Below are 25,552 nucleotides of genomic sequence, written 5' to 3' on the forward strand. Positions count from 1 at the left end.
AATAAAAAAACTAAAAAAAAAAAGAAACCGAGAACTTAATAAAGCTCAAAACTCCCCTAAGCAGCGGAAGATTACATCTTCAGATGAGTTCCTTAAGAGGCTTATTGGCCTTCAGGAAGCTACAGAGGCAAGGCCACGCGCTATTGTTGATTTCTTTTATTCTTTTCATCTCGCTGCTTTCCCTCACCCTTTTAGTATTAGTGGCCTCTCTCTCTCTCTCTCTCTCTCTCTCTCTCTCTCTCTCTCTCTCTCTCTCTCTCTCTGCGTCAATAACCTACTGTAGATGTTGTGACGCCATTTTTAGTAACCATAAATCAACCTCTCTCTCTCTCTCTCTCTCTCTCTCTCTCTCTCTCTCTCTCTCTCTCTCTCTCTCTCTCTCTCATTGCTCTCAAAGCTGAAATTTATTTGTTATTAGATGTGTTTACAAAGAAAATTTTTTTACCGTTAAAAATTTCCGGAGGCTGTAATTTACTTAACGCGTTGATGACCATTTTTGTTTTAATACCATTTTGTGATACTGAATATTACCATTAATCTCTGTTTAATAAACTTTTTTTTCTATAAGAGCAAAAACATATTTTACACATGTCCAATTTCAAGCCTTGCAAACGAAGCGCATATCTGGATACCTATACCAATTAACAAAATAGAAAAGATAGCTTTTATACTAACGTAAGATAGAAGTTACTGTACTCCCATTCAGAAACAGTCGCTTCTAAACCAAGAGGGCAGAAGTGGTGCCGAGAGCATTTTCCGAGAAAAGAAAGTGAAATATTGGGTAAAATGACCCTTAAATGTTGAGTATAAAAGTGCAACACTGATACAATGTCCTAACCGCGTGTGAATTGAAGGGAAGCAGTTCGCAAAGAAATGTTATCATCTTTATTTCTGGTAAAAGTACTGTGTTCACTTATGATAAACGTTGGAATCTAATATCGAGAAAAATCACCTTGAAGAAATCTTGCATATCCGATCTGAGGAGGGCTTTCCAAGCATCAAGATACGGATAATTCCAAGTACTATTTTCACAGTTTTTTCTTAACGTTTTGGCTAAATATGTGGCCAGAATAACGAAACCTCTTTGTGGAAAATCAAATCAATCAATCAAGAAATCAAATAAAGCACACTCACAGAAGCCTGACAAATAACTCCAATAAAAATCACAAACACGACATTTTCAATCATAAGAACCAAATGTAAAAGAATACATCGCATAGCAAAATATTTAGAAGGTCGCACACAACCGCAGAAATCGAATTTATAATGTCTTCATTTTTGTCATTTCCTCATTTATCGAGACCACGTAAAGAGATAAGCTGAAAATAACAAATATAACAAACAGAAGGTATACGTAATCGTGGAACAGGGTCACGGGAAAGCCAAAAACACGGACACAAAAAAAACCTACGACAAAAAATAATTGTTTGAGTAATAAACAAATACGAAAAACCTCTGACTGTGGCTCCTTTGGAAAAAGGCTCTGTGAAGAGAAGGTGACGTCATTCATTCCGTATTGACAAAGAGAAAAGGTGAAACTTCTTAAAACCTCACAAAACTCGCCCTTCAAAGAGGACACACGAGGAGCACTCAAGGCGGATATATAAAAGAGATGATTACCACAAGCCTCTGGTAAGTTAAGGTTTTAATAGCTCATTAGGGGAGACGCCAGGGCTTAGAGAAGCTCGAGAGAGGGGAGAGAGAGAGAGAGAGAGTGTGTGTGTGTGTGTGTGTGTGTGTGTGTGTGTGTGTGTGTGGGGGAAGCAATCGATATGAAAATGATTACTCCTGAACTTTCCGCGTCATGTCTACAACACCGACCAATTAGTCTTCAGCACAAATTGTCTTCTTGTTGGCTTCCGGTAGGAATGTTGGTGGTGTCCTTTGTGGTATCCTTCAAATGTTTCCTTCTCTTCTTAACGCATTATGTAATGCCTCTTGGTCGCTTTTCTTGACGCAAAGAATGTTAAATTACAACATTCTTCACCTGCTTTTTTTTCTCTTAAGAATTACATTATGTTCCGCAGCCTATTTATTATTGATGCCAGTGCCACTGAAAGCTTACTAGATTCCCTTTATGTTGCCACCAAGAACATGCCATTTATTTTCATCCAAAAGTGGATCCTGTCAGTCTGTCTGCTTCTCAAAGAAGTTTCAAAAGCTATCAGTGTGCCTTACTTCCAGCTACTTTTTCTCTTCCTGTATTATAGGAGTGTGGTAATGATTTTAGGCTTCATGCATAAAATTTAGCATCCTAACAGATTTTCCAAAAGAACCGACAACAACAAAGACAACGATAGCAACATGAAAATCGCCTGTAAAAATTAATGAGGGATGATACAAACATTGTATAAAAGACCACTAACGTACAGAATAGATAATAAATTTAGTTCCTTCATCTGTTCAATAACACTTACATTTGAATATCCCTTAAGTCTTATCATTCGTTTACCGGCATCCTACCAAGAACATGACCAGAAAATGCCAGAAACAAGTGTCATGAAACAGGACTAAAAGGTCGTTATCGACAATTCTCCTCGCCTTCTCACGAAAGCTTTCTTGACTTGGCGTTGCCTTACTGATATTTCCCCTTGGTAGTTAAGGGTTATAGATGAGTATAGTCGTCGAACTGCATGCTTCGGTTGGTGGCTGTTTCTTGTCCGAAATGTCAGTGTCTGGGCTAGATAAGGACACTGTTGCATGCCCGGTTTCTTCAATATTTTCCTTCTTGTTAGGTACAGGAGAGGCACAGTAAAATCTTGATTCGTCCTTATCAGAGTCAAAAAGTGAAACTAAGGATATCTGACAAAATCCCAAAGTTAAATAAGAAATCATGCACCAATAATCACCCACTTCCTTAAGAGTGTGGATTACCGTCGAAATGCTGGGAGAAACACGTTTTGCAACGTGAGTTTTCAAACTGTGCTGTATTGTTCATAAACTTCTCAAAGGACTTGAGGTTTTCATTCCCTGGAAAGCATAATTCTCCTGGACTTCTAAAATCACAGAAGAAAACTTGCTGAACATAACCTATTTCGTCTACATTAAAGTAAATTTAACAGAGAATAAAGTCTATGCTATTCTTGGATATGCATTCTATAGAACGCAAAACCCTTCCTTAATTTTATGCTGTACATGCTAAGAATAGAAAATAGCACAATGGTTTTCTTGCAACATGCTTGCAATGAACGCAAACGGTAAAATATTACAGAATGCGATCAGATATGTTGAGCACTAAATCGGGACTATGATGATGAGGTCATAATACGTGCAATTACCTTACCGAAATGCTATGAGAAAAGTGTTTCTCTCTCTCTCTCTCTCTCTCTCTCTCTCTCTCTCTCTCTCTCTCTCTCTCTCTCTCTCGTGGATGTTCATAACTCAGTCAAAATGTAAACCATCAAAACACAGGAGAGCCTCGACAGGATAATCCTTACTCTACCGGGGTGAAACCCCTCATAAAATATTCTCTCTCTCTCTCTCTCTCTCTCTCTCTCTCTCTCTCTCTCTCTCTCTCTCTCTCTCTCTCTGTGTGTGTGTGTGTGTGTGATATAAATTTGGTACAATTGTTGGACTCATTGATTACATATTACAATATGAAAAAGGTGTTCTGAATCAGTCTCAAATCGTAATATATTTATTTCTTTGCATTTTCATTTATATATATATATATATATACATATATATATATATATATATATATATATATATATATATATATATATATATATATATATATATATATATATATATATATATATATGTATATATATATATATATATATATATATATATATATATATATATATATATATATATATATAATATATATAATAAATAAATATTTATATATATAAATTAGAAAATGAAAGAAATAAAGAAACATTTGAGACTGATTCAGAACACCTTTTCATAAAGTAATATATAATTAGTGAACCCATCCATCGAATCAAAATTTATATATGCCATCGATGCGACTCAAGAATTTATGATAGAGGGAAAGAAACTGCATATTATTCCATTCGGGAATAAAATAACAGCAATTTATAAATGTTGGTGGTAAAGATGAAAACATTCAAACACAACGACTCATATGTATGTGTAGTTACATTCACAAGCAATCCCACAATGCCATGTTGAGCTATAATCATAAACGTCGATATACTGCCATCAAAATGTGTGAATGTAAGATGAATATGTACGTTCAGATCACAACAAAAATTGTACTTTGGGATTCTGGAAAACTCTTCTTCAAAGAACTTGCGAGAGAAAAAGAGAAAAAATTTGGCAGAGGCGTCCCTCCGACTCTTGAAAACGTACTCAAGTTCCGGTTGGAGCTGCATAACCACCCAAAGACTTGGAGAGTATTTCGCTCGAGTCTCCTTTCTAGGTACGTCTTACTTCATGATTGCAACTTGAACTTCCATTTGAACTTCAGTGAGCCCTTACATTCTCCTCCACCTCGCAGTATATAACCGGCTCTGTTTTGGGAAGTCTTAGAAGCCACCACAGTGGATTTGCGTGTTTGACGGGAGTTCTGCTTCAACATTTTTGGTGGAAATCCTTATCTTTAATAAAGGTGAGACTGCTCTTCCGTCACTCCCAAGAGTGAACATGGCCACGTAGTCAACTATAACTGTATTAAGACACTTATGTTTTTATTATTAATTTTCAGGAACGGAACGTTTTACCTCCCTACATGAGCCTATGTGGAAATATTTACAAGGAATTCAAATTTTTGGTTTCTTGAAGGGATCCATTTGCTTTAACAATACCTCTCCATTTAATCGAGGCCTTCAATTTTCTTTCTTTCCTCCCTTCTCAGCGCTTTTACAATCACAATCCTCTCTCAGTTGTATTCCTTTTAAAACATAGAGCAATGAAGTGTTAATCCTTCTGTTCTTATTGTAAGCATGATCCTCCACAATTTTTTTTGTAAGACTTAAATCTCCCTAAACCTCAGAACGTGTTTTCACAACAAGATTTGATCATTTTTTTCTCCTCATTACTGTGTGTTGAAGTTAAATTCAATAATCAACAACAAATCCAAACTTATGATTTCGATCAGAACCACAAATTCAGGCGCGAGTCTCTTGGAAACACCAGCGGCTGCTCAAATCTCGTCAATCTGCCCTTAACTTTTAGAACAGTCTAAAGTTTGTGAAGTATCTAATTTTCTTGAAACTTCCCGGTGAAAATAAAAGGTAAAACAAGCAGCTCGTTTTATAATGAGTAAGAGGAACAAAAAAATAACACTAATTTCCAAAATCTTGGATGGAGGGGGCAAGAAAATAAGGAGGAGACTGAATGGCCATCCACATTTTAATTGAGACAACATTAGCTGAGGAAACGCGCGTTTCTATTTGATCCGAAGGAGAAGAGGAAGAACCACACACACTTCTTTTTTTTTTTTGTTAGGGGGGAGGGGAAAGAAATGAGAAGCCCTAATCTTTGAACTTAAACTGACTAAACTTGAGAAAATAAACAAATTTTTTTCACGGATGAAATAAACGGGCGAATTCATACACATATTTCAATTTGGACGAATTAATCTAGAGCGAAACGAACACATTTCTATTTGTATGAAATAAACAAGGGAAAAAACACACACACGCACAAAACACATTATTCTGCTTGGGTGGGAAAAAAAAAAAACTGGAGAAAACACACCGGCTCTATTACGACATGCCACACGCCAAGACATATTTCTGCAGCTCATAACTTGTGTCGAAACTTATTTTTCTGGAGAAAAGGGCTTGCCATTCAGAATCCGATCTGAATATCATAGGTCTGTGCAGAGGTCGAATGAAAACTATTTCAGTATTAGTCACAAAATTATATATATATATATATAATATATATATATATATATATATATATATATATATATATATATATATATATATATATATATAAAATATATGTGTATATATATAAATATATATATATATATATATAAAATATATATATAAATATATATATATATATATATATATATATATATATATATATATATATATATATATATATATATATATATATATATATATATATAGCCCGAAAAGTATTTCATACATAAGCGGTCTCCGACATCCCTGCCGTTCCCAGAAACCCTCCAGATATATCAGACCTTGCACCAGAGCTGTTAATTTGTTTAGACTACACACAGGATATGATATACTTCAACAATGAGCATAAGCAGTCGGTTTAAAAGTCACTCACAATTTTTATACGGCTAATCATCAACATCATAAATCATTTGCCCCCTCTCTTTACACAGCCGTCAGTAATGTGAGTACAGCTTGGGTTGGCAAATCTAATATTAAGAACCTATTCAATGAAATTGAATTTTCGCTTTAAAAATAACGGGTGCCTTCACAGAATAACCATGTCTTAAATAATCCAATAAAATGACTATCTTCATATCCACTTTCTAATTCAAACTGACGAATGCATTTCCTCTCGTATTCGCTCCGGTAATTATATCCCGTCAAAAATGATATTCAGTTAATTTTGTTAGTCCTTCGTATTACTGAGATTAATTTTCCTATGGGCAAAAAAAAATTAACCATAATATTCGGTGATTTCCGTTAATTAAGCTCTGTACAAGTAGCCTTTATGTAGCCTACACATACGGAGAATATTTAATAATCATGTCATCGGACTTGGACTCTGGCGCCGTCCGCGTGCCCACCCCCCCCTCCCAGGCCTTCAAGCTCTTCGTTGGGTGAGTTGGTAGAGCTGCGGACTGGCACTCGCTGGGCCGGAGTTCGATTCCCCGGCCGGCTGATGAAGAGTTAGAGGAATTTATTTCTGGTGATAGAAATACATTTCTCGCTATAATGTGGCTCGGATTCCACAATAAGCTGTAGGTCCCGTTGCTAAGTAACCAATTGGTTCTTAACCACGTAAAATAAGTCTAATCCTTCGGGCCAGCCCTAGGAGAGCTGTTATTCAGCTCAGTGGTCTGGTTAAACTAAGGTATACTTTTTTTCCGGCCTTCCCCACCCCTCCCCTACCCTGGATTAACAGGGTTACACTTCATGATTATCGTCTTAGTCACTGCTTACGATGTGCAGTAATTTCATCTGAAACCACCAGCCGTTACGAATCCCTCCCTGCCTCTCTCATCTTTCTATTTCCTGGTGGATTAGGCACAAATCCGTTGATATCAGGACCTTTTAGACTTCATTACAGCCAATCTCGTCATCTCGTTAAAATGACTTTGAAGTTAATTAAAGTTTTGAGCTGTAGGAATCTTTTTTTTTTTCCGAGGTCAAAGTTTTTCTTTAAAGTTCACTTTTCCCTCCAGACATCTAATCTTTTTCCCATTCTTTTTGTGTCACTTTTAACCGATCCAATTTCAAGACAGGTATTTGTGTATAAGCAAATACGAACTGCAATAATACCTAAAAAACAAAGCTGAATAAAGCATATTTCTTATCTGTTACCTCCATCTCATATTCAAATTCGATATACGGTACATATGAAGGTACAGTGGATATGTAGTAAAAGACACGAGATGATATAAATTCAGCTCTGACTATTATTCTAGTATGAAAAGAAAATGTAATCTTCGGAAAACGTTAACGAAAAACAATTTTCAGCCGTTCTGCGTCGCTGTCAAACATAATTATTTTTGCATTTCTTCCTATAAATCTCAATTATGAGAGATGCTAAAAAAGAAGCCTTGGAACGCATATTACCCGTAGTCTTATTTTGTAAGAAAAATGGTGTAAATTTGATTTTTATTCTGAGTCAGTAAGGCGAAGCAAAAGGGAATGCTGAAGTTAATCTTCGACAAGATTAAAGAACTCGTGTCAAGAGACATATACATTCAATTACCGCTCTAAGAAACATGTCAGCAGTTGACTGCAATGTCTAACACACCTTTCACCTTTGTTGCTTCTACAAAGTTATTATGTGGAAATTTAAAAATCATTTTCATGTTAAAGATTTTTTGGTTTCACCAAAAACCATTAATAAGATTCTGTTATAAAATCTCCATTAATTATTTACCAAATAACATTGTAAGACAGTGAGAAAGGAAAAGTTAAGACGTCTGGTATTACTAAGTTCATTCCATACATTCCTTCCATACAAATGGGAGAGCTGTACTTTATAAATTGTCAACAAACACGGTAAGTCACAAAATCTTTAACATGAAATATATTGTCAGCAAAAAATAAAAGATATATTAACTAATAATAAACTCTAAACCTAACAGTTAGGCACTGCATGACAAATGCTAAACAAATAAGGATCTTACCTGGCAAACTCAGTCAACAGGAAATATGAGAATATTACCTGCTGAGCTGTCAACACAAAGAGATGAAGACTTAACGAAATAAACTGCATATTGAAAAGACAGGTTGTTTACCTAATACACTGACCACACAGAGGATAAGGTGTTTAATGAATAAAGTGAATGCACAAGAGATAGAAACCATGTCTACTCAACTCCCTGTACAGGAGAGAAAGTGCTCTACTTACCTGATAAATTCTGGATACAATCTGAAGGTGAGAAGGGGTTCTGGAAGCTGACGAAGATAGAGTTTCAAGACATTGGCGATCACATTTGGATGCTGGTCTGTGAGGTCGACCAGGTGGGCTCCGTTCTCAAAGGCCTGGCAGAGTTTCTCCACTCGACTCTTCACTCCTGACACTCTGTAAATGCCCTGCAAGAGAGGTAGAACCCAGAGTTATTAGTGCCAAGCGTAAGTTTCTTAGTTTAGAAGTTTTAAATCTTTAAATTTAAGATATTGAGATTGTCAACCGACATCTAAAACCCGCCAGTATTTGGTGGTGTAAATAATGGGTTTACATTTTTTGGAGTCACACTTCACTATGAATATTTACTGAAGATAAAGAGGTACTTCAGTGACTGTTACCAGACATAGCATATAAATGGGTATAAAATAATTTAAAGATTTTGCGACATTACACCTTTTGAACTATGAGCGCTTGGGATTTGACCAACAAAAAATTTGTCACCAACAAGAACTATAAACTGAAAAAATATTAAAATTCAATACATACTGTATATTTCAGTCATGCACAACTTCAATCTAATTTCATACAACAGGTCAGGCTATAAAAAGAAAATGGTGGGATAGATAAAGAATTGTTACTAATGAGCTTCGGAATGATTAATCATTTGGCTACCCGGCCCCGGCCCCCCCCCTCCTCTCTCTCTCTCTCTCTATATATATATATATATATATATATATATATATATACACACACACACACACACACACACACACACCTATGCGGGTGTGTATGTGCGGGAATCTTTGTCGCGAATACGAGCATAGCTTTTTTATATTCACAAATACTAAGCCACAAATATAGTTTGGTATCAAATTCACTAGACCTTAGGAATAACTTACATCCAAGAGGAATCATAAGAGATAAGTGCTTCGTGCCGGCCAGGACTCGAACTATGACCTGGTTTACAAACGCCGATAGACAGTGACTTTTAACCACCCAGTTATCAAGATCCGGTTGGCAAAAGTCCATGGCAATCGTTGTTTGTAAACAGGCCATTCACTAATCCCCTTCAAGTGGATGGAACAATGCTGAATGAATCTGAAGCCTTGACTATACTTGGTGTAACTCCTGACTCACATCTTACTAAAGAGAAACATCTGATGAAATTGTCAGTAATTGCCGCACGGAAGATGGGTATTATACGTAGGGCCTCATGTTTCTATAACAATGACAAAATCTGTGCAAGCTGTTTCATGTCATTTGTCCTTCTTTTACTAAAAAACAGTCCTCTAGAGTGGATGTCTGTTTCTGCCACAGGTTTATATCTTTTATACAGTGGTTCGTGGTGGTAGGTTTCTGTCATCTAACACAAGCAGTTATGACTTGATCTTGTTTGTCAATTCTTCACAAGTGGAAATTTAACAGAGAAATTTAGCTATCACAATTGATCCCTGATCCTCTCTTCCTGCCAAGAGTGACCAGATTTGCTGAATGTGCCACGCTGTCAAACTTCAGAGTCGCTGAGATCTTGTACTCCCCACACCGTCGGACTGTGGAACAGTCTTCCTGAGGATGTTGTGCAATTGGAACCTAAAACGTTCAAGCGATGACGCAATGCATTATTACCCTAGAACAATTCGACCTGTATTTTACCGATATATTTATATTTTTATCGGTTTATTTATTAACTGATCGTTTTTTCTTTTAAATAATTGATCACTTCTTTCTGTATTTCCTAATATCTTCTGTAACTTCTGTCAAAAGAACAACATATTCTCTGGATGCCTGAATTTCAAGTCAATGGCCACTGTAATCTTGTTCAATATAAGTGGGGGTTTAAAACACAGGCACACACATATACTGCATGTATATATATGTATGTATGTATACAGTATATATATATATAGCGTGTGTATCTGTGTGCGTGCGCGCGCGTGTATGGGAATGCAATAAACTTTAAATAATTAACGTGTTCCTCCTAGGAATTTAGTTTACTATATGGCGTCGGTGAAAAGTTTTACCTTTTGATTAAATTCTTTTCCAGACACGAGCCTTCCATTACTGAAAGAAAGAATCCCGTAAATTTGTAAATTGTCTAACGTCTCCCACTTATCTCACCTGACTCAAGAAAAAACGAAACCCTGGAGAGAGAGAGAGAGAGAGAGAGAGAGAGAGAGAGAGAGAGAGAGAGAGAGAGAGAGAGAGACCTAACCTTCCAAAATCACAAATAGTTTTGGCTTTCCTCAGTGCCTCTCACACGCCAATTAACTCTCAAGGTAAAAAGGGGAGAAAAACCTCCTTGCCCGATAAACACCTTTTCAAACTTTTGCAACTTTCATACCACAACAACTCCGAAGACTTTAAAGGCCAGGAATTTTCTGAAAGTTTGTTTTGTAATCCACCAATTTAAGCCTTCTTTCATCTTATTTTTTTTAGTCCTCTTTGCATATCATTCAAAGAGGATACATGTTGTTTTGATTGAAGTCAAAGTGCATTTTCCAGCCTTCTGCTCTGCTTCTCCTCGTTTTTGGAACTGAATAAGGCTTCTCAACAGATTCAATATATTTTTATCTCGTTTATGCGGCCTTTGATATTTCTCTCTCTCTCTCTCTCTCTCTCTCTCTCTCTCTCTCTCTCTCTCTCTCTCTCTCTCTCTCTCTTAACAGAGAAGCATATTAAATAAATTAAAGTTCTCACTATTTATCTTTTATTCTTACACTCGACCCCAGACCCGAATCACAAGATTGAGGTTCCAACTACATTCTTCGAGCCGTCAATACAAAATACTAACCACATGTTAGAAAGGAAATTGAAACTTAAAATTAACTGCAGCCTGACCAAACATCTTCCTAAGGCAAGAAACATGAACAAATAATGGAGTTGCAAATCTTTAAGCACGCAATCACTTAGTCAGCACTAACACCGAAAAATGAAAGCTGTCTCCAACAACCAAGTCCCCCTATATCGCATACCACCTTAAAAAAATCTTGGAAAGAAGCCGCCAAATACCTCAGCGATAACGATCTCCTCTCTACCACCAACATGGCTTATACAGGGGAGTTTTACGGTATCACAAGAGTACAGAATCTATTCTTCACAAAATTATTTGAGAAAGTTGAACCTTTATTCTGTATAATAAGCTAAAAGAAAAACATGCAGGTGGACCTATAGGAGCCTGCCTATATAACTTCCTCTCAAATGGAACGATTCAAATTCCGGTTAAAGGAGCATTATCGGAACCGGCTCAAGTTACAGCAATTCTTTTTTGTCCTGCCCTCTTTAACGGGATGTTAAAAGCGATATTGATAAAAATCTGCAATGCTCATTTATATCTTCATATGCCGATGATTCCCGTGTCTCGACTTTAGCAGATTCATTAAGTGGAAATTGTGAAGAGTATCAAATTAACCTTGATAGTTCAGCCTATTCCTCAGCGCAAGCGAACATAGCAACCTGTAACGATGACAAACCCGAGTATATACACTTCGGTTAAGAAAATTTAGAAATTCCCAGACAAAAGCATCAAGTAACAGATATGGAGTCACCACCTTCGATGACTTAACAGTTCACCTTTGACACATATTCCTTATATACTGTGCAATTATTGCCATCATATGTTTTATGTTTATTATCACTATGACCTTTCTTTATAAAATTTTAACACTTGAAGATGTTCCTAGCACATTCATTTGATTTGTGATTTTCACCACATCCAGGGCAAGCTTGGTTATTTCTACAATTTGTTGCGCTGCGACCAAATTCCTGATATTTATAGCATTGATAGGGCATGTAACAGTCGCATACTTTGCAACGGTTATACAGTGTACACAATCTGTCACCTCTCTCATAGATAGCCTTTCGTATTTGTGGTGTGCATTTGATGATATATAGTGTTTATATTTGTCATCTTTGGCTAACATTTCCTTTACAATTTTCAGGTCGTCATTTTCAGAAATGAGGCTACCTATCCATGGACTTTTCTTTGCAATGTTATCGACAATGTCATCTTCATCCTTCGGGACATAGACTACTTTTATTTTTGGTTTAAGTTTACCCTTCTCATTTACTGATATATTGTTGATTTTCTGAATCTCCATTTTTGCCTTTTCTAAGTTTTTCCTGTCTAAAAATCTTACAAATAAGTGTCTATCTCTTGTCGTTTTAACCTGTTCAACTGGCGCCGTTATTTTACTCATAATTTGTCTCTTTTCATCAGCTGCTGTGCTCTCTTCGTTTGCAGGTTTGATCAGAAGCACTTTTGTTGTCTTTAGTGATTCAGCATAAGTTTTGTCCATGTTTGACATGGTCTTTACATCTTTATCAACATTATCATTTTGTTTTGGATTTCATCTATGTTGATCATTACGTCACCAGTTTTCTGAGCCGAATCCTGAATCAATTTTGTTAATATCTCTGTTTTCTTTTATTTCTTCAAGTTGATCTTCAATGAGTTTTTTGTTTGTTCTTTGTTCAGGCATCTTGCAATTATTACATATGTACAATATGTTGTCACTACGAAGTATGGGTGTGTATCTGACCTCGATACCTGAACATTCATAATGGAACCATACGTCACACATTTCACAGCAAGTTCCTTCTTCATCAACTTCCAAGAGCAATGTCCACAGGTTGCTGACTCTCTCTCGATTTGGGTTGACTCATCCTTCTCCAGTATTTTATTTAGTGTTCGATCTTTACGTGCTGCTTCGATAATAATGAGATAGTTTGATATTCCCTTTACTTGATTTAATTTCTACAGTATTTATTTTCTCTTTTGCCTTCCTCTTCTTCGTATTCATTTTGAACATCGCGCAAGTCAGGCACTTTTCACAGAGCACTTCACAGACACTTCCTACCCGCATGAAAGCTACTCTTTATAGTGTAGGCATGAACAATATAAAATTCTGGGCATCTACAGTCATAGAAGGCCTCTTTCCAAATTTACAATCCCACTCATCAAAACCCGAAACCTTTGCGTTCAACTCCGCCACAGCCCTCATACAGGTGTTACATGTCTTCAATCTCAACATACTCTGTACCATCACCCACGATACGTCATAATTCGCACCCACATGTCTAGCCAATGGAATTGTCTGCTCACTGTATTTCAGCTGTTACGAATCACCTCACCCTATATTCAAGTTATCTAACTTATTGGATATCCTATTGGATAAGCCAAGATGCAGTGCCACCGGCCATTTGGCTACCCTAATAGAGGGCGTAATTCTAACTCGGTCTAGCGCCTAGTATTCAATCCCGAAGTCAGATCCAACGTCATTCCTTTCAATAATTGCGATTATTAGCTTCTAAATCCACATAAGAGGGGCTCGACGATGTAGTCCCCTACCCCCGGGTGGGGAATTAAATCGTAATTAACAGGTAGTCAATGAATACACAAGGATTAACAATACTCACAACAAAGATCACAACCAAAATGACGTCGTAGACATTGGACGTACGTCTGCATCTGAATAACTTAATGCAGACGCGTATAACAAAGAAAATATGACAAAAGCATCTTTTGCAATACCAGTCACGCGGGACATCCAAAAATCACATCCATTAGAGAATTCCTCTCCGAACGAGGAAAGGCAAATGTTTGCAATTCAAAAAACGACACAACCTTTTCGATGAGTGTTTGGATAACGTTATGAGCATGGAAGAGTCATAAAATTGAATGTTTGGTGTATCTTTATTTTCCATTAAAGCTGCAAGATGATATTACAGAAGTATGAATGTATGTAGAGAGAGAGAGAGAGAGAGAGAGAGAGAGAGAGAGAGAGAGAGAGAGAGAGAGAATGGGTTTGTGGGCTCAGTCTCAAAAGAGAAATCTAGTTGGAAATGCCAGTTATCCTTTCTCAATATTTCTAATGGAATGTTCAGATCTGCACATAACATTATCTTTTCTCTCCAACTCCTGTTTTATATGTTAATGAAGTAACAAATGAGCATCTACAGAAAGTCTTCATTGCATTGTGTTTAGGTAACGTGAAGTTTCGTTCTAATCATGGGAAATTTTACGCAAACATTTGTACCCGGATGCAATCTCCGCTATTTCATGACGCTGTAGTTTGAAATCTACGACTTTTTGCGGTTTCATGATTACACATTATAATTTAATTCATGTTCTTATATCTGATCATTATTATAAACAACATTCACAACACTTAGTCTTAAGACAGTTTCCATCAACATGAAACTTACTTCAAGCAATTATAATGTCTTTCATACAGGCCATCTTTCATCTCGTAAACAAATTCCTATTAATCATGGGAGTTTGTTTAGGAGACTGCAGCACATTCCATCATTTCACTTTCGAAAGATCAAACTCACTTCTCTCCATTACGACTTTAACAAGCACTTTATCAAGTCTTGAAACTCACAGCCATATTGCTGTATAAACAATAAGCTCACTCCACTACATTTTTTATCATCATCTTCATTCAAAATGTGCAATCACTTACTCTTACCAATACTGACAGAAAAACGTGAAAAGCAAGAGTGCACAGAATACAATAATAATGAGTTAAAAGACATTGAAAAACTCACCTTTATCTTAGTCCCTCGGTTATCTATCTCGGCCACGCACTTGAGGACAAGATGAGGCACCGGGGTGCTGGTCTCGGTGAGGTGCTGGGCCAAGTCCACCCCGAAGGTTGTCATCTTTCGCGGCAGCCTCTTGTGGCCACACTGGATGGCAAGGGTCTCCAGGCATTTCTTGTGGCAGCCAAGACCGCACTGAATGTGAAAATTTATAGGAAAGCTTAGTGCAATTGTTGCTGAGGGGTTCTGAAACGTTAGGGGCATGAACATGACGCTTATATGGGTAACTACTTTAACTTTTAAAAAATAATGTATGTGTGACGACTTGAAAATGTAGGGAAGAAATATCAGAATATTGCTTTTATCTTTTTTGAAACTGTAAGGAAGAAATATCAGAATATTGCTTTTATTTCTTTTTTGAAACTGTAGGGAAGAAATATCAGAAAATTTCTGTTATCTTTTTTGAAACTGTAGGGAACAAATATCAGAACATTGCTGTTATCTTTACAATTTACTTACAGATATATAATTTCAACAAGAAAATAAATTGTTCTTTTGAGAATTAACAAACACGAAGAGATTGTTTTCAGGACGTCATGGCTTCACTTTGAAGAAAGAACTTGGATGTAACCAAAGGAAAAACTTCAGTTTGAAAACAAATATAAAAATACACAGCCAGCCGGAATGGTAGATATCAATAACTTATTTTCACATCCGAATGTTGTATTTACAAAATTAAAATATTTATGATCTCAGCAGTAGTTAATGTTGAATAAATGCCAACATTTTGACGAAACCAATCTCCTTTACCTCAGCACATTCATATCCGTGGAAGTAGACGTAGGAGTCACACTCGCGGCATCGAGAGGGCGTCTTGAGTTTCCTGAAGGCATGTGTAACAGCCGCCTTACTCATGACCTGACGGCGGGCGGCACCCCAGCCGTAGTGGGTGTCTGCTGTGGGTGAAGATACGAGGAAAGTTACGGTAAAATTGAAACATTACGCAGGAAAAGATATGATAAAGTTCTGAAAAAATAACACGAAAGAAAAAATATAAAAGAAACGGACAACATAATAAAGAGCAAAACAAATATGAAATTATGACACAACTATGAAAATACTTCAACTATGAAAAAACTTAACACTACACTAAAGCAATAATTTTTAAGGAATTTCTTTTAATCTTCCCAAAGTTATGAAACTGAATTCTTTATTATTTTTTACTGCGATCAAGCCACTCTGCATTAACAGAAGCGTATCCAACGGGTTAGCTAATCACTAACTACAGTACGCATCAATTTAACTGATTAACACTGCGGAATAGAAAGTAAATCTTTGAATAATTTGAAACAAAAATTAAAATATTATTTCTACAAGGGAGCCAAAGTAAACAAAACAGATTCCTTGGGAAGACAAATAACTGGATTTATTTTTTAAGAACATAAAAAATTCATTTTTGTTTTAGTAATATCAGTAATAAAGATTTGTACTGGATGCTCTGAGTTCATTATTCTTTAACAAAAAAGTACATTTTCATAAGATCCTTATTAAAAATAAATGTTTTGAGAGAAACGAACAAATTCAGAAAGTTCAAGGCAGCTTTCCTTACACGAGAAACGCAAGGTTAACCTAGCACAAAGAAAGTAAGAAATGAATGGTTCCTGCGAAAGATCGTAAGACAATTCTAACGAAGAACTGAGAGTTAATTCTGGATAAATATGAAATAGTCTGGGCGCCAGCTTGGATATACAACAGTTTCAAACGCTAGCTCCGTATTTTTCATTGCAGCTTAAGCAAGCTAGAAAGTGATACATTGCAGATAAAAAAAATTACGCTTTCTAAAGATAATCAAGAGGAAACGTACTGTATAAATGTACACTTCTATGCCTACATATATACGAGTACATAGACACTAGATGTACATACACAATCACACGTGTAGACATATGTCTGCATATGTATTTAAGCTTTATGCACATGAAAGGTTTGTATGCACATTAGATAAAATGTTTGTAAAGTTAGCAAACAAATTACAGTTCAGTGCAACTACATGCAGAACTGAAACTAGCCTTTGGAATCAATGAAGTAGTTAATTTATATAACAGGAACACCACTCTAAAAAGTAAAATAAGTAACCATTACAGGCAATAGCAACAGCATTTCAAAGAACCGTTTAGTAAAACTGAATTAATATAGTAGTTTTACTACATAAATGAAAGAAATTACAACAGAAATAGTATTGTAAGCGATAACGTGATGGTCTCTTCTTTGTAAACAGAACTGTCATCCTTATAACAATACAGCGGAAACAGTAGTAAACTTAGTATTATATTTAATAACAGTGTTTGGTATTATATTCTGTAACAGTGATGAAAATCATGGTAAGATGATTAATAAAATATTAACGTCAATAGTTCCATAATATATTGCAAAATTAATACTCAACGACTAAATAGGACATAACAACCATGCAGGCAAAATAGAATTAAAAATCTATTACAAGCAAGATTCAAGCCAAAATTGAAAAAGAACTTACAGAGCGCATACCTCCAACAACTAACAAACATAATATGTTTACTGACCACTACAATTAATTGCGGGGATCCTAACGAATCTCACAGGTTACGATGAGACACAACATTTGGACAGAGTTTCTTTGCAGAAGTACAAAATCTCTGATAATGGTGCGTGAGATTCTGGCCTTGAACATTGAAACAATCCACCACCAAAAAGTTCCCTCTCCGCAAAAGCTGCATTCCTGTTTGTTCTATAACTGAATCATGTGTTGTTACTCACAAGGTCGTTAAAATTTTCGTAGAGATCCACGCAAAGATTATTTGCTTAAGTGCGCTACCAAAGAGACAGGCAAACGAAAAGTCAAACCGAACGCAAAAGTTCCCAGGAGGAGGTAATAACTCACCAGTATCAGGGTCGGTCTCGAGCTCGTCTCCTGAAGACAGGGTGTGAGGTCTCCGAGCGGCGGCTATGGGGGACGCAGTGGGGGAGACGTCGCCGCTCTTTGCCGACCTGGAGGAACCCACGCTGTCGGTGTCGCTGCCCCCTGCCCCTGCAAGGCGACCTGTCAGAGGGCATTGGGTGAAGTCAGATGCTTTGAACTGAGATGCGTGTTTTATAGAATAGTGTTTACAAGGTTTTATCGCTGGTGACACCAAATGACTGCAGCGAATTATTCATCATCATAAAGAAAACCTGCGGGTTATTTTTCATAGAATTATATCCGGTTACAAGAGGAGAACTGTCAAATTCGAAAATTCTAACTAAATCCCAAGCCAATTTGGAATCAATATTCAGGTAAAGGTGACGTGAAGAAAATTCGGTATTCACATAAATTTTTACAAATGATTCAAATGACTGAAATTCAACAAAGTAAAAATGCATGAAAATAAATATATTTCCGGCTCTATAATACAGTATTTTGTAATTGGTATCAGTAACATATTCACGATAAATTTCGCAACATCAAGAATAAAAACCAATAAATATATGACCCTTGCCTTCCTGTTCCTCAATGAAAGCTGCAAGAAGAAAAAGATGGGAAAGAAAAAGATTAAAAACGGGAAAGGAGTGAAGTCAGATGCTTAATTTACGTGGTAAAAAATAATTACGAAAGATGATTCAAGCAATATATATCATCGGTATTCCAGATTTTTTGTGTCGTTTTACCGCATGATGTGGTAGTATTCGAGGTATTTTTAAACATCATACTTTTATACCCTTTGTAAATGTAGATATGTACAAAGGGTATAAAAAGTATAATGTTTATGTATGCTTATATCATTAATAATTACATGTATGTATATATGTACTGTATATGTGTATATATATATGTATGTATATATGTGTGTGTATATATATATATATATATATATATATATATATATATATATATATATATATATATATATAAATATATATATATATATATATATATATATATATATATATATAATATATATATATATATATTATATTATATATAAATGTATATATATATATGCATGTATATAATCTATATATATCCATATAGACTATATATATATATATATATATATATATATATATATATATATATATATATATATATATATATACTACAAATAACCAATCAAGAATGAAATCATCATACTTTAGCAATAACATAAACCTGAGGGCATTCTATATGATGAGTGTACTTACCTTGAAAACGATTTCATCTTATGCCTTTTGGGGTTAGAAATGGGTGTGAATACCTTAATGCATTGGGCCATCTGAGACAGAATGCTTTATGCCACGGCAACCGCCGGTGTCCAACTAAAAAACCCATAGGTTCGAATCCCTGTCAGGGGTGTTACGCTTATACGATTATAAACCCCAATTGAGTTAGTTATTCCCAAAATGTAATGAATTCGATTTTAATGGTTATTTGTGGTTTAATATGAAAAGTTTAAAACATTTTTTAAGTGTCTAAATAAATATTATATATATGACATATACATACATTTATCAGTGTCTAAATAAATAAATATATATATATATATATATATATATATATATATATATATATATATATATATATATATATATGTATGTATGTATATATGTATGTATATAATGTATGTATATATATATATATATATATATATATATATATATATATATATATATATATATATTATATATATATATATATATTATATATATATATATGTGTGAGCCAGAAATTTGCATTAAAAACGTTAATCACAAATAGCATAAATGGAGTGAAGTCAGATGCATAATTTTACTCAAATAGTACAAAAAGCACAGTTTGTTTTACTCTTATGACCAAGAGAAATGTATTTTTACATTGAAAACAAATAATAACGATTATCAACCCAAGCCTGCCTGGTCAACAAATCATTTATTGGCAGTCATTTTTTCATGAGTTGAATAATATGAGTCCACGATTCAATAACATTTACCCAAAAAACAAATATCTCGGTGTTATAAGTCTGCTGTCATAAAAACAAAGTAATACTTCAAACAAAAGAAACAAATATTTATCAGAAGGTTTCATGCTAATTCAAAAGTAACGAACTAATACGACTCAAGGTTAACAGATCTTACCCTGGAGGTCATCCGAACTGGCGAGTGACCCATTGGCTGTAGGATCGTGGTTCCCTTGGCCTTCCTGGACTCCTGGAGTATAAGGCTCGAACGTGAAAGGTTGGTGTTGGGGTTCGTGCCCCAGTGAGGGGCCTAACCTCTTCACGAACTCCATGTACTGCGATCCTGGTTCATAGAGTCTGGAACTTTCGCACAGAGTTTGAAGCTACAAAGAAAAAAAATAAAATTTAATGTCTGCCACGTAAAAATTGTAAATTATTACTGTTTACAATGTTCATAATTACAAACACAAATAGAGAATGCATAACTGACACTACTGTAATCAGAGCTAAGACGAGGAAAGTTCATAGAGAATATCAGACCACAAGCCTTCCCACCAACAGTATGAACAGCACTGTCAGTTGAACATGTTCATCACAAGGGCAACATCTCAGCAACCTGGGCATCTGGCCTAAAAATCATTACCTTAACGAATAATTTCAGTGATCGTAGTGCTGATTTGAATAGAGGTTATGAATGTTCCTAGATAAGCAACAGACCGTAGGGCATACCTTCTATCTTTGACAAAACAAGATGCTCCTTTTTAGGATTTTACCACTCACAAATGGACGAGAATCACTACATACAACGGGGGAATAGGCACATATCTTTCTGACTGCCACTCACTCAATAATGACACTAGTAAAACGGAGAACCGGACAACATTTTCAACATACCTCTATAATGATTCATGTAGTCTTACAAGGCAATTAGTACAGGGACGTAAAAATAATGAAGAAAAGATTTATTTACACCTTACTCGGTCCATATTACTACTACACAGTCTAGCGTCTAGATTTTCCAGAACCGCTGGACATCACTATATCTAAATTTTTATATGCACGTATGTATCACAGAAATATTCTGTTCATGTTCTTCAAAGAGACGAACGTAGGGAATTTTGCCGGTTTTTATCTCAATATAATATCACCTCTTTTGTCACAGGAAATTAACGTTTTGCTTCAAAGAGACCAACGTTTGATGTCGTTATTTCTGTTATTCTTAGGCTTCCTTTTGGTGTCGCTTTCTTTCTCCCTCTCTCCATGGCTCTAATTGTTCAGTATTAATGTCAGCGATTCTACTGGTTTTTAAACCCTTTATGTTCTACCTCATTTGTTTATATTCATTACTTCAATTTCCTTCCCCTCGCCTTTTTCTATCCCCTGTTGTTCTCAGACTTCCTTAAAGTCTCTCTCTCTCTCTCTCTCTCTCTCTCTCTCTCTCTCTCTCTCTCTCTCTCTCTCTCTCTCTCTCTCTCTCTCAATTTTCCTTATTCAGCATTCATGTCTGTTTTACTGTTGATCTTCCGAATCTTCCTGTTCTCAAAACTTTTAGTTTCTTTCAAAAACGTAATTACTCCAATTAGCTTCCCTCTCCCTTTACTAGCTCCGGTCCTCCTCTTCTCTCTTAAACCACCTCTTCCTTTCTTTCAAACTGGCGAATGACCACTAATTCCTTCACAAAAATATGAAAGAAAAGGAAAAGGAAGCCTTTCAAGGAAGAGGAGTTTCCTCCTTCTTCAATCGTGCCTAAAGGAAGACGTCCTGACTCTTTCCCTCCAACCATGATCGAGTTAAGTCGGTCTATTCATCAAAATTCTTCATTTGACAAAAGGCATTTGAACCCCTATTCATCCTTCCACAATCACGCAATCTAGCAGACGTGGCTGGGGTCGGATACCTCGCTCCGATTGTTTTTAGAATTGGTTTCTTCTTGGTCCTGAATCTTAAAATTTTAATCCGCGCAGACCAGCATTACTCATGGAATACACGCCCCCCCCCCAACACGCAAATACATATATGGAACTAAACACATAAGCAAGTTTCATAGAAATAAATTTCTGACTCACAACAGGACAGAACCCAGGTCTCTAAAACTAAAGACAAGGGCACTACCAACTGATCCACACAGGTCATGAAAGATACTGGCACCTAAGTACTTCTGTACCTGAGGTATTTCCAGGGCAGGCTGCCACCTAACATACCAGCAAATTTCACCCAACATCCCGACTTACCATTCAGAAATTTATTTATGTGAAATACGTGCTCAAGTATTGATTAGTCCCATCATATTCACGCTGAACAGGTAATTTGAATGAAATGCTACCAACTGCGTCACTGGTGGGTTGGGAAGTTTGGTAAAACTAGTTGGTATATTAGGCGGCAGCCTGCCCATGAAAAACCTCAGTTACAGAAGTGATTTAGTTTCCACATCTTTTATGACTTGAGACACCTGAATTCGATCACGATTTGAGTCAGATATATATATATATATATATATATATATATATATATATATATATATATATATATATATATATATATATATATATATATATATATATATATATATATATATATATATATATATTATATATTATATATGATTTGAAATAACATCATAATAGACTGTTCCTGAAGTAAAATGTTAAAAATTACAAATTATGATTTGAAATATGTAATTCCTGACCACTAAAGAGAATTCAGGAGAAACCAGACGGGGCATGGAAAACTGGTTCATCTACAGTATATGAGACTGCCTCAACGGAAATTCAACAGGTTTAAGCTCACGGAAAATAGAAAATCTGCCTCATTTCCAAGAATTCGTAAGTCTTCTAATAACGATTATAATGCATTCGAACACCACCTTAGCTCCTTTAACTCGTTATCATAAATCTCCAATTCATTAACACGCAAATAACGAAAATCTCCTTGATTTTATATATATATACATACACACACACACAAAAGCATGGTTTGAAGGTGGCTCATGAGCGTCACAGGCAAGGGACAGGTCACTGAGCTGTCACACAATGTCCTACGACCTAACATTTGCACTTATGATCAACGACCAAGCTTTATCTCGACTCAAGTCCAGACTACGTAGAACCAGGCAGTGGCTGCTAATGACTCAGCAGGTAGACCTATGAGTTCCCCAAGACCCCCATCCAAAGCTCATAAGGACATATTGCTATAGAAATCTATCAAGCCTTGAGCGAGGCTCAAACTCGGAACCACCAAATTGTGAAGTTGAGGCGAAAACCACCAAGCTACCTCTGAAATAAGTGACAATGAAACCAGTCCTTCTGGTGAAAACCTAGGGAAATGGTTATCACCATAACAATGAATCCTATAATTCAATGACAGCCAAGTCAATTTAAACAATTTTACAGGCAGTAAAAATTCTACATGAAATACCCAGGGTACATATCAGACATATCACAGCATGAAGATGGGCAACTTATGGCGTACCCAAGGTACGAATCAAAATATAAATAATGGCAACCTAAGTCTGAAATTAATGCTTGGACACAAACTCCATGGACCAGCTTATCATGATACACTCACAGACTTATTTAAACTGAACAGTAATCAGCAAAAGAAAAATGAGGCCTGAAAAAAAATGGAAACAGGAGAAGCAAACAGTGAACATTTCCAACAAATCCTTTATTATTATTATTATTATTATTATTATTATTATTATTATTATTATTATTATTATTATTATTATTATCATTATCATTCATAATGAACAAGAAACCAAGAGTTCATGAACTTGGCTGACAGCTTAACAAAATACAATTCCTCAGTATCATAAAAAAAAAAATAAAACGAAACATAGAAGACACGAAGTAAAATGAATAAGCATATTTAAATACACAAACGACATTTGAGTTACATCACCAGTCACCGAAAGAGATACTCCAGTCAATGAAGAAAGACAGTTAAGCCAAAAAAAAAAAAAAAAAAAAAAAAAAAAAAAAAAAAAAAAAAGTGACCCACCTGGATAGGTGCGGGCGCAGCCACGGTGTGCTGCAACTGGAAATACCCAACAGTGACGGCCTTCATGGTCTGGTCGCACTGGAGGATGAGCTCTCGAGTCTGCACCAAAACTTCCTTCTTCACCCTCAAGAGGGAAGCGTGTCTCTCGTTGGCCTCCGTCACGCACGTCTTGTAAGTGGCTTCCGCTTCACGTGCCTGAAATAAAAATTTAATAAATGAAATAAAAGGTTAACTAAAACAATTCATAACTCTATCATTGCCAGTTTAAAAACTAATAATAACCCTGGTTAAGTATCGAGATTCAGATGCCCTTCAAATCTAGAATCTTTCACGCCACTCAACTATTTCGAAAATCACCCTTCATAATCAAAGTGAACCAAAGTTTTAAGGATATAATATAATCATTTTACTTTTGTGGGAAATATCTATAAGTTTTTAGTAAAGAAACATACAAAATAGATATTCACGTATTGACGAACAATTCCAGTTACTGGAAAACACTCTGTAGGCACATCTACGACTCTGTCATGCGTCTTGAGAACACATTAAAAAACTGAACTTTCGTTAGCCGCTGCTAGCATGGTCAAGCTACTGTACACACACACACACACACACACATATATATACAATGTGTGTATATTTTTTCTTTCCAGAAGGTTTGTGGATGTGACTCCTCATGTTGAGGCAGGTGTTGACTTTCAGTGAAGGAGGAACTTTCAAATTGTGGCTCCAAATCGAGGCATTAAGCTTTCTTCAAGATTCCGGAACAAAAGATACTTCTAACTTGCTACATCTGACAGCTATTGGTCGGAACTTTTGAACAGACTCCTTCGAAAAATCATTCTCAAAAGGTTTTCTTTATGGCAGACACCGTGTCATGCTCAGCTGCCCAAAATCTCGGTCCTGCCGCAGCGCTGACCAACTTTTCCTCCCTCACTGATAATAAACTGCCTCATAAACAGACACGGGTTGAAAGATTCAGGAAATCTAAAGTATGAAGTGAATGGTATGAAGGACTGCCAATGACAGGTTAGCCCTCTTTTGGCTCAGCTATTTCAGTAACTGTTCACGGAAGCAAGCTGTCGGCAGCTAATACCGACGGTTTTATTGCAGATTAGATCCGTAGTAACCAAAGTGTGACACGTGGTCGGAGACTGATTCAATCTTATGTTGATATCTGTGATAAGGCCATGAGCGCCGGAAGTTATCATGAGCAATTTACTAAAAGCCAATGTCATCGCTTATGAGATGCCAAAAAATAAACCAAGTAAATACTGTACTCTTGGCGTGACTTGATAAAATGCGCCCTAATTTTCGACTTAATCTATTCTGAAGTATGGCCATCACCACCACTCTAAAAACTTTGTTCTGCATCCGGCTCTATCCCAAAATCTTATCAAACCCTGATGGCTAACAGTCCACCACTCAAGGAAACACCATAGATATCCATCAATAACTTTCTAAGATATCTTGTGTTAAGAGACAGACAGAAACGCTGAACACACAGCCTGGGTCCAACTTTGTCTGTGGTTGAAAAAATAAATATTTGTATTGCACACATACGTTTCTTTTATTTATAAAAATCCACA

The 25,552-nt window shown here is 36.0% G+C and overlaps 1 protein-coding gene across 31 annotated transcripts in view; it reads right to left on the reverse strand.

Moving 5' to 3' along the window:
• LOC136856665 (rho GTPase-activating protein 45-like) overlaps nt 1-25,552 on the reverse strand; it is a 596,905-nt gene that overhangs the window by 51,375 nt on the left and 519,978 nt on the right. For 18 of the 31 annotated variants that reach the window (XR_010858450.1, XM_067134707.1, XM_067134699.1 and 15 more), the window contains 6 exons: nt 23,964-24,158; nt 20,143-20,347; nt 17,957-18,115; nt 15,847-15,992; nt 15,043-15,231; nt 8,494-8,678 (listed from right to left, as the gene is read on the reverse strand). Coding sequence is in view for 28 of the 31 variants with exons in the window: in XM_067134707.1 (XP_066990808.1) it covers nt 8,494-8,678; nt 15,043-15,231; nt 15,847-15,992; nt 17,957-18,115; nt 20,143-20,347; nt 23,964-24,158 (1,079 nt within the window). In the remaining 3 variants the exon portion in view is untranslated. Of the gene's footprint in view, nt 1-8,493; nt 8,679-15,042; nt 15,232-15,846; nt 15,993-17,956; nt 18,116-18,551; nt 18,573-20,142; nt 20,348-23,963; nt 24,159-25,552 lie in introns of all 31 variants that reach the window. The other 13 variants (XR_010858451.1, XR_010858449.1, XM_067134703.1 and 10 more) reach the window with 1 other exon arrangement.

The sequence above is a fragment of the Macrobrachium rosenbergii genome, chromosome 36 (genome assembly GCF_040412425.1).
Source record: "Macrobrachium rosenbergii isolate ZJJX-2024 chromosome 36, ASM4041242v1, whole genome shotgun sequence".
Taxonomy (NCBI): domain Eukaryota; kingdom Metazoa; phylum Arthropoda; class Malacostraca; order Decapoda; family Palaemonidae; genus Macrobrachium; species Macrobrachium rosenbergii.